The sequence below is a fragment of the Condylura cristata genome, unplaced genomic scaffold (genome assembly GCF_000260355.1).
Source record: "Condylura cristata isolate star-nosed mole 26May11 unplaced genomic scaffold, ConCri1.0 scaffold00018, whole genome shotgun sequence".
Taxonomy (NCBI): Eukaryota; Metazoa; Chordata; class Mammalia; order Eulipotyphla; family Talpidae; genus Condylura; species Condylura cristata.
The window spans coordinates 41,870,156-41,884,263 of NW_004567119.1; the positions used below are offsets into that span (position 1 = coordinate 41,870,156).

The following is a 14,108-nucleotide window of genomic DNA, read 5'->3' on the forward strand; positions in this document are numbered from 1 at the left end:
TTGCTGGGTACTAGGAAGCTCCATTTTTAGCAGTTTTGTTAAGGGGAAGGAGTCTTAGGGACTCCACCCCCTACTCCAGCTTTCTGGACCCTACACATTACTCCAGTGATTGAAAACTACAACTCCCAGCAGTACCAGGGAGAGAACTGCAGGACCCAAGGGCGGAGCTAGCAGGAATGGATTCTGGGACATTTTGGGGGGAATAAATAGGGTGCGATTGCATCTCACACTCTCTTGCTCTCGCTCTGGCTCTGGCTCTCTCGCTTGGGAAGCAGCTCTCTGGACCGCTAGACTTGGTGTGTTCAGTCAGCCTAAACTGTAAGGTATTGCAATTACTTTGTTTTTGTATCCCGCTCTCTTTCGCTGGGTTGTTTCCTATTCCTTTCCCCTTTTTTAAATAAACCTGTTATTGACCCTTTTGTGTGTTCCTGCAGTATAGCTGAATTGTGAGCGTGGGTGAGGCCCCACAGACAGGCGGTCCAGTCCACTCTGGGCTACCCTGTAACAGTTTTAGGTACCTCTAAACAGTTTTCCATAGTGGTTGTACTAGTTTGCATTCATACCAGCAGTGCAGGAGAGTTCCTTTTTCTCACATCTTCGCCAACATTTGTTGCTGCTAGTTGTTTTAAGATGTGCCATTCTCACTGGGGTGAGGTGGTTCTTGTGGTTTTAATTTGCATCTCCCTTATTACAAGTGATGTTGAACATTTTTTCATATGCTTGTTGGTCATCTGCATTTCCTCTTTGAGAAGTGTCTTTTTAGCTCTTCTGCCCAGTTTTTTGATGGGGTTGTTTATTTCTGTTGAGTTTCATCAGTTCTTTGTTTATCTTTATGATCAATCCTTTTTGCTAGTTTTGTGTGAGAAAATTTTTTCTCAATCAGTGGGATGGACATCCTATTTTCTCAATCAGTGGGATGGACATCCTACATCCTATGAACAGTAAGTTTCTTTTCTATGCTCTGAAAACATGTTTCTTTAATACATAAAAACCTCTAAGAACTCCAGAACCACATAGTTATTGTGTTGACCATCAGATTTCTTATTTGTTGCCAGTTAGCAAGTTTCTGTTGGAAACTTTTTGCAGTTGGACTGGTCCATTAATATGTGACATAATGTTCATTTCAACTTTAATCAAGAGTTCAGTGACATTGCATGTTTCAGGATCACAGTGATTTTCTTCTTGTATAGTATTCAGAGTAACCGAATTTTGAGAAACACAGAATTTTAGATTCTAATCCAGTGGTATCTTTGCAAACTTTTGGAAAAAATGCCTTTTGACCTTGATGGCACTTTAGCTCATTACAGGGTGACATCATCCTGAAACCCCACTGCTCTTTTCACAAGGTCTTCTTCACTATTTATCCAACATATTCTTATATTTCTATTGTAAAGAATCATCCGTCCACAGGCTTTTCCTGGGTTAAGCTTTGTGTTGCAGATTTCTGGATTAAAAGCTGAGGAAATGATGGTCTTTTATATCTGGATGAGAAGAATAGGTCTTTCCTGAAAAAGATTTTTAGATTTGATTAACTCAGTAGAGGGTTTTGTTGAAAAGTCATCAAAGCCACTCAAATTGACACTGTATGTGAAATATTTTCAAATAAGATATGTTATATCTGGCATTACTTTTCTCTATATAATTAAATAGTAAACAAAATACTTGGGGTTAATTGTATACACTGCATGGTTATGGTTATAATCTTAGACTAGAAATATCCAGTGTCTTGCAACTATTATACTTTAACCTGTGTGAAAATTGTAGCTTCTCCTAGATAATAGAAGAAAGATTTCATTTCTAGCACAACAGACATGATACGTGGTTGATTCAGGTCGGTAATTGAATTATTTACAGGAAAGGAAGGAAAGCTAAGGAGAGACCTCTTTTTGTGGGAAAACTCGGAGATTCAAGCCTTGATAATCCCCAGTGGACTACATCTGAAGTACTATGTTCTGTTCTGGGGGCCACACTTCAAGAGAGACAGTGCAGTCAGTCCTGAGACTGTGAACAGGAAGGGAAATTGCAGAAACTATGAATCGTTGATGATAAAGTGTGGACAAAGAACCTAGAGAAAAATGGTGTGGGGAGGACAGTCCCTTTTAGGTATTTAAAAGGTTTTTACATGAAAATTGGACACTGCTGTTTAGTTATTGGGGGTGAAATAAATGTAATTTTCAGGAAGAGAAATTTAGTCTTACTTTAGGGAATATTATGAGTCATAAAATCCTTATACTGCAATGGTTATCTGGAAATTAAATTTCTGTTATATATCTGTTCTTATCAATTAATGTCCCATACTGAGAGCCTCTCTTTATCTCTGTACTGAGATCTCCAGAGCCAGCACAGCCTCACATGTAGGAAGAGTAGGTGACATGTCCAGAGATGGACCCTGGGCCACAAATACCTTTCCTCCCAGCTTGTCATGGATGACTGCAGTTCCTAGAGAGTCCTTCCTTTGGGTTACAGCATTGATCTTCTGTTAAAGTTCACAATACTTGGGAGAGGTAACACATTAAAAGGATAGCGAGCTAAGAGCAGATTGTCTGTTGGGGAGAAAGTGGGTGCGGTGTTCCTATGTAGCCTAAGAGAAGGCCTGTAGTGGGGGTCTTCATGCAGCAGGAGGCATGTTCATTGTCAGCTGCCTGGTGGGGGTAGACTGAGATTGGGGAGGAAGGTGCCACAGAAGAGACAGTAGAGATCAACTGAAAGAGGAAAGGAAGGCCGTGTAGGACATTAATTTTTAAGATACTGAGAATCTGGCCTCATTGTCTCCAGTATTTTTTTAAATATTTATTTATGCATACAAGAACTGGGGTACAGGCCAGAGGCGCGGAGGGTAATAAGATTCACCAGTGACAGAGTGAGGAACAGAACAGGCAGATTGACTGAAATACACTGTTGAGGGGAGCAGCAGGCAGGACTTGAAAGGTCTGCCACACCATGACTGGGAATTGAACTCGTGCTGCAGTGGCTGAGGACAGCCTCATAGTTCTCGTCTTTAACACATTGTGCCACCAGGGAAGGCCCTTTTTTTTTTTTTTTTAAGATTTATTTATGCATACAAGAGTTAGGGTACAGGCCAGAGGTGTGTGGGGTGAGACGATTCACCAGAGACAGAACAGCAGGGAGCAGAACAGGCAGATTGACCAAAGTACACTACTGAGGGAGTACCTGGCTGGACAGGAGAGGTCTGCCATGCCATGTGGGTCACCTCCCTGGGATCGAACTCACACTGGAGTTGCTGCAGCTAGCTTCATAGTGCTGTGCTCTAATCTTTTGTACCACCAGGGAGGGCCCTGGGAAGGCCCATTTTTTTTTTAATGTTTTATAGATGTGAAGGTCTCACACGTGTCAATCATTATGATTTGATTCATACAACATTTACTATTGTCCACATTTTACAGATGAGGAAACTGAGGCTAAGAAATTGGGCTGACATTAAACACTGCCAAGGACAAACAGCTTTTAAATAGCATAATTAGGACCTTATCCCAGGCTGTCTGACTTCATATTTCTTCAGAATTTGTCCCTAAAACAGCACATACTTAGATGCATAAAAGACAGAAGTAAAATATAATGAAAAACTGACTGAGATTCATGCATGTGATCATTTTGTGATGTGAATCTACCTAAAACCAAATAATTATAATTCCCTGTTCAGCCAAGGTGTCTCCTAATAGATTGTCACTCTTGGAAAATACCCGTTTTTATCACTTACTAATTGTGAGTGAAATTGTTCATGTGAATGCTGGCTGGCTGGTGGGCGGGTAGGCAGGCTGGCTAATAACCTGGTCTGTTTTTTTTCATCCCTAAATACAGGAATAGTTAGTTGACTTCATCAATGATAAGAAAATGTCACATTATATTTACATTTTAGCAAAGTATTTAAGGGCTGTCTGCAGGCTTATTTTACTATCTTACCCCACTCTCTATTTTGGTATCAGAGGAATTATTCCTGGCCTATATTTCTCTAATTTATTTTAAAACTAAATGCCAAAGTGTGGCTGCAGTTATACTGGTGGCTTAACTTATCTTTAAGATTGTATAATACTTCATTCTTGTAACTGTGGTATAAATGTTTAAATGACACTTAAAAGGAGCATGCAGGAGCTAACTTCCTGCTTTAATAACATGGAGCTCTCTAAATTTAAAAAAAATTGCCTGTTTTTATTGTTTATATTTTCATCTTTTATTTGGTTAAAAGGGTGGGTGTTTGTATAGAGTATAAAATAATGCTATTGTCAAAGGTTCAGTCACTTTAGATTTTTCCTTTTAATTTTTATCATATTCTGAGATATTATAACTGTAGCTCAGCGCTTCTCTGGAATTATCTACCCATGACTATAGAGACTGTCTGTCAAACAAATTAGGGGTATAATTATTCAGGGTCCATTAAGAAAAACAGAAGTTCTTTGATAGAACCCAGGGTTTCTTTTACTCTTTTAAATAATAGATTTAACATTTTTCTTGATTTCCTTCTAGTCCCTTACATTGTTTCTTAGTGTTAAATTATTTATTTTTTGTTTTAAGTTTGGTATATTTCTTTTCTCTCTATCTGATTTCAAATAATCTTAAGTCACATGAATAAGTAGAACTTTCTGTGGGTTACTGTTTTCCTTGTAGGAAAAGGTTAAACAAAAGCAAGTAAAAAAAGTATTCCCTTATTATACCTTGCCTATTGTACATACGCTTTTGCTGAAAAGGAGTAGGTTTATGTGTATTTTGAGAGAGAGAGAGAGAGAGAGAGAGAGAGAGAGAGAGAGAGAGAGGCCAGATCTTCTAGGCCAGTGAGAGAGAGCGAGAGTGTGAGAATTGGCCTAGATGATCTTAACAGTTCTTACTGGCTTAGAACTTTGTGGTTTTGAACTAAGCTAGAAGGCAGCAGTAGTTTACATGATGACCTGAAAGCAGGTGACGAGCTTTGGCTGATTCCAAGTCTGTGTTCTGCCCTGCTGGAGAGCAGTGCCTCCAGGAGAGCCTGGCGCTGAGCTGTGCTAACGTGAAGGACCCTGAGCAGACAGTCAGAAGACATGGATGAAAATCTTGCCTCTGCTCCTTGCTCATACTCTATAATTTATAGAACATTTAAATATGCACGATCCTGCTACATGTTCTTAAGATTGGGGGAATATACTTGCAATAATTAGTAAGCAATTTAACACTATATATATAATCAATTGCTAAATTATGTAGTAACGGGCAGAAAAGACTGCAATTAAGATGTGGGGTCATTTCCTGTGGACTTGGAATAGTTGTAAGTGGAAAAAAAAAGACTTGAATTGGTCTTGAAAGAGTGTAAAAAGAAATACTATTGAAAGGAATATTTAGGGTAGAAAGGTAAAGGTAAAAAGACCATCCTGTCTTAAACACGGCGCATGTATGGGGTTGGGCGCTCATATTATCCAGGGAGGCTGGGGGTTAATCCAGCTCAGATTTCTAAAGGCTGCTACTTTTCTTACCCCTCCCCCCTTTTGGGTCATTTTAACTTATACAACTAGACATGTTTTGTTGTTCAAACAGGTGGATCCTTTCATCTTTCCATTGTTTTATGTCACCTAATATCATCATCATTTTTCTTTTCTGTAGATCACCACTGAGCATTTAACAAGAGATCATACTCACCGCTTTCTGCATGAAGGTGAGATGAAGGTAGAAGAGCTGTTTCAAGAATTTGGCAACAAAAGATCTGATACTTTTCTGTCGGATGGCATCAACGATTCTGAAAAATGCTCTCCTGCTGTTTCTCAGGGTAAAAACTCAGATAGCTTGGCTACGGTAAAATCCAGCAGCTCCTGCAAAGCCTCCAAAGTGGTGCCGCTGACTCCGGAACAGGCCCTGAAGCAGTATAAGCATCACCTCACTGCTTATGAGAAGCTCGAAATCATCAATTATCCAGAAATTTATTTTGTGGGTCCAAATGCGAAGAAAAGACATGGAGTTATTGGTGGGCCCAATAATGGGGGCTATGATGATGCTGACGGGGCCTACATTCATGTACCTCGAGACCACCTAGCTTACCGCTATGAAGTGCTGAAAATTATTGGCAAGGGGAGCTTCGGGCAGGTAGCCCGAGTATACGATCACAAGCTGCGACAGTACGTGGCCCTCAAGATGGTGCGCAACGAGAAGCGCTTCCACCGCCAAGCGGCCGAGGAGATCCGGATTTTGGAGCATCTGAAAAAACAGGATAAAACCGGTAGCATGAACATTATCCACATGCTGGAGAGCTTCACATTCCGGAACCATGTTTGCATGGCTTTTGAGTTACTGAGCATCGATCTTTATGAGCTGATTAAGAAAAACAAGTTTCAGGGGTTTAGTGTCCAGTTGGTGCGCAAGTTCGCTCAGTCCATCTTGCAGTCTTTGGATGCGCTCCACAAAAACAAAATCATTCACTGTGACCTGAAGCCAGAAAACATTCTCCTGAAGCACCATGGGCGCAGTGCAACCAAGGTCATTGACTTTGGGTCCAGCTGTTTCGAGTACCAAAAGCTTTACACATACATCCAGTCTCGGTTCTACAGAGCGCCGGAGATCATCTTAGGGAGCCGCTACAGCACACCCATTGACATATGGAGTTTTGGCTGTATCCTTGCGGAACTTTTAACAGGCCAGCCCCTCTTCCCGGGAGAGGATGAAGGGGATCAGTTGGCCTGTATAATGGAGCTCCTAGGGATGCCGCCGCCAAAACTGCTCGAGCAGTCCAGACGTGCCAAGTACTTTATTAATTCCAAAGGCCTACCTCGCTACTGTTCTGTGACGACTCAGGCAGATGGGAGGGTTGTGCTTGTGGGGGGTCGCTCACGTAGGGGTAAGAAGCGGGGTCCTCCGGGCAGCAAAGACTGGGTGACGGCACTGAAGGGGTGTGATGACTACTTGTTTATAGAGTTTTTGAAAAGGTGTCTTCACTGGGACCCCTCTGCCCGCCTGACCCCAGCTCAAGCATTAAGGCACCCTTGGATTAGCAAGGCTGCACCTAGGCCTCTCGCCCTTGACAAAGTGTCAGGGAAACGGCTAGTCAGTCCTGCAACTGGTTTCCAGGGGCTGGGCGCCAAGCTGCCTCCAGTGGTTGGAATAGCCAGTAAGCTTAAAGCTAACTTAATGTCAGAAGCCAACGGTGGTATACCTCTGTGCAGCGTATTGCCGAAGCTGATTAGCTAATGGGCAGCAGTGCGCTCGGAGTTGCCTGCGTATGTGTTTTTAATTATCTTGCAAACCTGAAATGGGACAAACCACAGGCTCATTGGTGGATGTTTTTGTTAGACTAGACTTCTTTTTTAACAATGCAAAACATTTTTATATGACTGAAAGAACTCCTCAAGGGCTAGTTACCTAAACAGCTTGTATTGGCCATCCTGGAATATACATTAAATGACTTTTTATATAGGTCAATGCATCTTCGTTGTTATCGTCAATATACGTCAGCCAATATGTATTATCCTGCTGGTTTGGAACCTTACTGTTAAGGTAGATGGTGCACTAAAAAGCATATCCTGACCATCCCTCACTTCTCGCCCCCCTCCCTATCTGTCGTGGGTGGCCACGGAAACAGACAAGCGCTAAAGTGAGATCTCTTGCCTTAGCAGGCCGTGCTGTTTGCTTTTGGTCAGTGAAGGGGCAGTGAAGGGGCTCATGGCAGACTTGGAGGGGTAAACTCCAGACGTTGTTGGTCGCCTGCAGAATTATTGTCACTGCTCTTTAATGACTAGTTTCTCTTCCCTTCAGTCCTGTGATATGGAGTATTTTCACTGTTATTTTTTAATGATTTGATTTTGCCTCTGATTACTTTGTGCTACTTTTATCATTAATTTGCCTCTGATTTGTTCCCTGGGTACTGAAAGCATTCTACAAAGCTCTGCCCACCTTATCAAGGTCATATGCATCCCTTCCTCTTTCCTCATCCATCCCCCGACCCCCATCTCCAAGGAAGATTTGGCCCAAATGATCCCGACTGTTTGGGGTGGCGTCGGCATGAAATCTGCAGTTCCCTGGGGACCAGCCTACTTACTACATTTTCATGGCTTTTCCTTGTGACCGCTATCAAGTCAATCTAACTGGTTTCAGTGTTTTCTCTTTCCTGCTATCACCTTAACATGCCACATGTCCCCCTCTTTCAATTTAAACCAAAGACTCTACCCTAGATTCTGAGTGAGTGGCACTTATAAGAAGAAAACCCAGAAACATGGTAATCCATTTGTTTTTTTCGTTCACTTAAAAAGCTTTTCTTTTTCTTAGTGAAAGCTCGGAAGGACAGAAGAAGGGACAGCAAATAACTCACCGCTACAGTTTTCAGGGTTTTTTTTTTTCTTGCATTTCCACCCTCCTCCAAAACAGAAGTGTGCCTCAAACTGCATGCACTGCTTTCCACAGCTCTATTCTCAGGGGGATCAGTTCCATTTCCATCCTAGAATGCAGACTGCAAGCTCCAGAAAGCTGAAAGAATCTTCTTTCACTGAGCATCACACTAACAGAAGAAAAATGTCATGGGGTGTTATTTAAGGAACGCTGGCCTTACCCCAATGTGTTCCTGACTGCCACAGCACCAGCCATGAAAAAGGAAAATAAGTAAACGTCCTGAGTGGCCTCAGCCTCACAGGCAGAAAGGCCAAAGGGCAGGGAGAAGTTGGGACTGAGGCAGCAGCTGCTTCCGAAGGGGGGTGGGGTTCTCGGTGACCTAGCAGTCGGACCGTTAAGACTAGTGGCTTCCTTTATTCCTGGTTGACAGAAGGTGATGGGCACCTTTGAGAGGTACCTCACACCAGTTGAACACTGACTTAGGGACGTTACTTAAGAATCTCCTGCATTATCTAGGTAGAGCATATGCTGAAGTGTTTTTGCTGGTTGTTATCAGTGTAGAAGACCTGCTCTTTTAGGCAGTTAAAAGAACTGCGCCCCAACACCTCTGACGTGCACTGGATTTCAGTGTTTGTGTTTTTCCAGCGAGGTCTCCTTGGCCAGCCAGCACTCTGTGTGACTGGAGAGAAAAAGGGAGGCTGAGATTGGCCTGTGCTGTTACACTGACTGTTAAAGAGGCCAAGGTTCTGAAACATGGTTGATTGGCAGGGTAGAGTCAACTGTAGACCTGTAGACAAATTCTAGAAAGCTCAGGGAAAGTGAATGGATGTGTTTCTGCCCAAATTTAGTGGGCTGGAGAGTGACGCCAAGCAGAGTCATCCAGGCTGGCATGCCTGTCTTCCGCGGGCCTGATGGAGTTTGGGCGAGTGGGCTGCTGTACAACGTGACAGTTGTGCCAGATGGACTAAGGGAGGTATATGAGTGGGTTTGAAGTTTAGGAACAAGTTGTAGATTTAGAGGCTGTCACTTTGAGCTTCATTATCATTATTCAGCTGCTATTAAATTTTTATGTGGCTCCCTGCCCCACCATAGCAGTGAGGGACTGAATTGGGTCAGTGACTGCAGTTTCTGTTCCTGGAGTATTTTTGAGCTGTTTTTGTTTTGGTCATTTCAATTAAACAGGTGAAGTTGGTTGACTTAACTCAGTTTTAAGTTGAAAAACCAAATTGCCCAATTGTTATTGATGAGTAGGAATTTTTCATTCCTAAAATCACTTTCTTCTTTCAACATGCGAAATGGCTAATCCACCTGAGACCTGCCCGTTTTAGAAAACTATCCTGCTGGCTCTCAGTGGTTGATCAAGTGCCATCACCATTTCCTTTTTATTTAGAATGTAAACCTCAAGCCGTCTCCCAGATGTGCTAAACTAACTGCTTGTGGTGCTACTTACTAAGCATGGTGATGGAAGCTTGGTCCTCACATGTGCCAGGAGGGTGCTCACCTCTTGTCTTTTAAGGTGTTCTCATGGGCCTCCCTGGTGGTGCAAGGGGTTAAAAGGCAGCACTATGAAGCTGTCTGCAGCCATTGCAGCACAAGTTCAATCCCCAGCCCAGGAGCTGACCCACATGGCAGCAGACCCCTCCTGTCTCCCCGCCACTCCCCTCAGCAGTGTATTTCAGTCCATCTGCCTGTTCTGCTCCCCACTCTGTCTCTGGTGAATCCTCTCATCCTCTGTACCTCTGGCCTGTACCCCAGTTCTTGTATGCATAAATAAATAAATCTTTAAAAAACAACAAAATAAGGTGATCTCATGATCTGTGACCTTCCTGAGAAAGGATAATCAGATAAGGGTTATGGGAGACCATCCTTTTCTGATCCTGGGTTGGCACCTTGATAATGATGAAATAACCCAAAAGACAAAAGACACTGTTTCTGCCCTACAGGAAAGAGCAGTTAACCTGGAACACTGCCATGCCTGTGGTAGCATGCTTTATTTCTTTACTGTTTTAAGGGGTTTGGAACAAACAGGTTAACCGACTAATGGTATAAAATTGAAGTTTTCATGATATTTAATCTGTTAAGAATGGGATTTATTGTGTGACCAAAACAGAATGAAAGATTAAATAAAAATATCAACTGTGAAACAGTTTGTATCTGTAGCAGCTGGTCGTTTTCCTTAATTCCTAACTAGGCATAATTAAAATTAATGTTAAATTTTAGGTCGCAGCTGGTAAGTGGCTCCAAGTTACCCTGACTAACAGTTCACTCCTACTACTTTAGTGAATCACAGAAAACACTTTCTCATTGATTTTTAATTATTCCTCTTGCATCTGTTGTTTGATGTCATCAGCAGGAAGTTGGAAAGGTGACAGTGATTGTTCCGAGTTGCCTGCTATGCATTTTTTTCCTTTGAAAATTAAGGGTAAATACTTCTCCTTTGAACTAAATGCAATTGCTAGGGACAGTTTTTCTGGGTCTCTTCAGCATTGCTACAGATGACCAGCTGGCGAGCTTAACTCTTAGTAGCTGCAGTGGCCATGTTAGGAACAACCTGGAGCCTTCTTGATAAGGAGACAGGCCAGGGATTGGTAAATCAAGAAAACTGTCTATGCCAGGGACAGCTCCCACTGTTAAATAATATTTTTAATATTTTTATTCCAACATGTCCCATTTTTATCTTTAACCTGTACTCCCTAGCTTAAAAGAATTTACTTCCAATTTTGTTTTGTAAATTAAAAGAATTTACTTCTAAGCTTGGCCTTTAATAAGCCATAATGCCATTAAGGGCAATCCTTTCCAAGGAGCTGTCAAATTAGGCCTGCTAATTTCAGATGGAAAGATTATTGAGTCATTGTGTGCCATCCATGTAAGGACTAAACGTTCTCTGGTTCCTGAGATCCATAACCCCTGAGATAAGCCAGAGCTACAAATAGAATTGTCTAGACTTTGAAGGAGATGATATGATTCTTTAAATAACTCACCAAGCTCTAAGTCAAGCCTAGACTCAACTCAGAATTTTCCTATAACAGAAGCCCTCCTGACTGTTGACCAGAAAGTCTCATCTCATCTGCCACCACCGAAACTCAAAAGAGGATCATCTCAAATCAGGCCAGCTGGTGACCTGTGCCTGTGGCAGCGCAAGAAGCCAACCTCTAAAGCATCGGTCTGAGTCACTTTGGCAACGTGGGGTTCCATCACTGTTCATGTGAATCTGCCGCCACACTTCCTTTGGAAAGTGCAGTTAGCATGGTTGAGTCAGTGGTTTTTCATTTTGAGGGTTTTTTTTTTTTTTTTAAATAAAGTAACAGCTTTGGGAATGTTTCAGCATCTCATGATTGTTTCTGAACCAAATCCAAGAATGTCCCACAGACCCAGAATGCTGCACTCTGGTTTGTAGGGCTGGGTGACGGATTGCTTCTGCTTTGATGACCGTTTCCTGGGAGTCCTAACAGCTCTCCCACCAGAAGCTACCACATTTACCCTTATGGGGCCCAAGCTTAGTTTAAGGGTGAGCAGCTTCAAGAAATCATCTTATGGGGGAAATTTTGGTGTTTTTTCTTAGATTCAGGCCTTATCCATGGGGTAATTTTAATTTTTCTTTAAAGATTTATTTACTGGCCCTTCTTGGTGGCACAAGGGGTAAGGATGCAGTACTGCAAGCTAGCCCAGCCGCTTCAGTGAGAATTCCATTCCCCCCCCCCCAGAGGTGATCTGCATGGCAGACCTCTCCTGACGCGCCCACTGCTCCCCTCAGCAGTGTACTTCATTAATCTGCCTGTCCTGCTCTCCACTCTGTCTCTGGTGAAGCCTCTAAACCCTGCACCTCTGGCTTGTACCCCAGTTCTGTATGTACACCCACTTCTTGTATGCACAGGTAAATAAATCTTTAAAAGAAAAGAACAGGCAGATTGACGAAGTACACTGCTGAGGGGAGCAGCGGGCGGGGCAAGAGAGGTCTCACTGGCCAGGGATTGAACTCATGCTGCAGTGACTGGAGAGCTTCATAGCGCTGTGATTTAACCCGCTGCACCACCAGGAAGGGCCCACTGGCATAATTTTTAAAGTATGAGGGAACAGAGTAAATGGAAAGGACAACAATCTACTTAGAAGCCCTTGGGCAACTTAGCTCCTGCTTCTGCTCTGGCAGGGAGCCATTACTTCCCTGGCAACAGGAGTAAGTGGACAAGGAACTGAAGCATTGCCTTCTGATATCTCGGAGTTGTCGTCCTTGAATAGGCTCTCAGAGCCTGGGCTGGAGCAAGAAAGGGAACTTCCTATACTCAAATGAAGCAGCTGCATGTTAGAGAAGCTATAGGCCCCATGAATTTAAAAGAAAATACTGGCCTTCAATATAGCTGTTCAAAATTCCCTGAAACCTACACCGCAAACCAAGATACACCCATAACTTTATACTATTTAAAGTAAAAACTATCAGGTTGGAAAAGGCAATGAGAACATCCATGGAATCTCTTTGTTGTCCATTATTTTTCATTATCAAGGAAGGAATTTCTGTCCGAGTGAGCTCTACAGGAGATACGGTCTTGAAAGGATAGTGCCTGACAGGGGACAGGACACTGTCCAATAGAGGACAGGCCACTGTGGTTCGCACCTACACCCATGACTGCAAGACCCTCGGGTGCAGGGAACGAACCCCAATGGGGTTTATTTAACAAAAAGAGAAAGTGAAGGTCCTGGGGCCACACGTGGCTGGCTACCTCATCCCAGGTATTGGTCTGTGTCCAGAAGTGCCAAACAAAAGACTGCTGTCCAACCAGGGCCTGGAGCATCTGGCATGCTGGGAAGCAAAGTGCCAGGATCCAACTCGCCACAGCTAGAGGTGCTCCCAGATGGAGCAGCTACGATGACTGCAGGAAACTCCTGAAAGTCCGGTGGATGGATGCTAGACCAGTCAGCAGTGGAGGCTGCAGCACCGGGAATCTGTCCAAAGGTAACCCTGACAGAGTGCCAGTCACCCTTCAACAGTGCCGGGTGGCACTGGCCAGTAGTGCTGGTTACCCGGTCACTAGGAGGTGGTGCCCCAAAACACTAGCATTCCAGCTCATGAGCTGTTGGCCCACAACAGATGGCTCTTTGGGACTCTAGGGCTGGGCCTCTGATGCTTCTTTCAGCAGGTGCCAGAGGCAGGACAGGAAGCAGGATTTGGCCGGTCCAGCCTCTGGGAAGTCTTTGGCTTCTTTTCTTTCTTTGGAGGTCAGCTGCTGGATGCTTCTTTTTCCTGAGGCCAGGAACTGAGTCAGTGAGTGTCGGAGAGCCCCAAGCGGTCTTGTACCTCTTTCAGGGTTCTTCACCTACAGGTCTCATGGCGCTGTTTTTCAATCCTATGGCTGCCTGGAACATTCCAGTCAGCTCATAGCTCATGCCTCATCAGCCCATTCTACAATCAAGACCAACCCAATCCACAGGCCTCTCTACTGCCTGCAGCTGGGGGAGCCACAGCCTGGAGCTGGTCCATAGGCCGTGCTTCTCCCCTCAGGCCTGAGCCAGGGGCTGCCTGCCTGGGGCAGTGGTAGGGGAACATTGCTGTCAGTCAGCCATCACTGCTGGCCTCTGCCTGCAGCCTCAGCCCCAGTGGGGCCTCTGCCTGAAGTGGACAGTAAAATGCCCATATCTGCTGCTACTTCCCTTGCTCAAAAGCAGCTTCTGGGGTTAGAGTCTGGGCTTTCTCTGCATAAGCTGTAGGGCCCCGGTTTCAAGTCCAGGAGTCCTGGACCATGATGATTAAGGTCCATTTTTATTTATTTATTTATTTATTTTTTATTACAAAGTTTATTTTTACATCATTTTGCACATTT

The 14,108-nt window shown here is 43.6% G+C and overlaps 1 protein-coding gene across 1 annotated transcript in view; it reads left to right on the forward strand.

Moving 5' to 3' along the window:
• The window catches only part of DYRK3 (dual-specificity tyrosine-(Y)-phosphorylation regulated kinase 3), an 11,223-nt gene extending 3,827 nt beyond the window's left edge, over window positions 1-7,396 (forward strand). The window contains exon 3 of the mRNA XM_004685572.2: window positions 5,587-7,396. Within this exon, the coding sequence (XP_004685629.1) occupies window positions 5,587-7,161 (1,575 nt within the window). The 3' untranslated portion in view covers window positions 7,162-7,396. The remainder of the gene's footprint in view (window positions 1-5,586) is intronic.
• The last annotated feature ends 6,712 nt before the right edge of the window (window positions 7,397-14,108 follow it).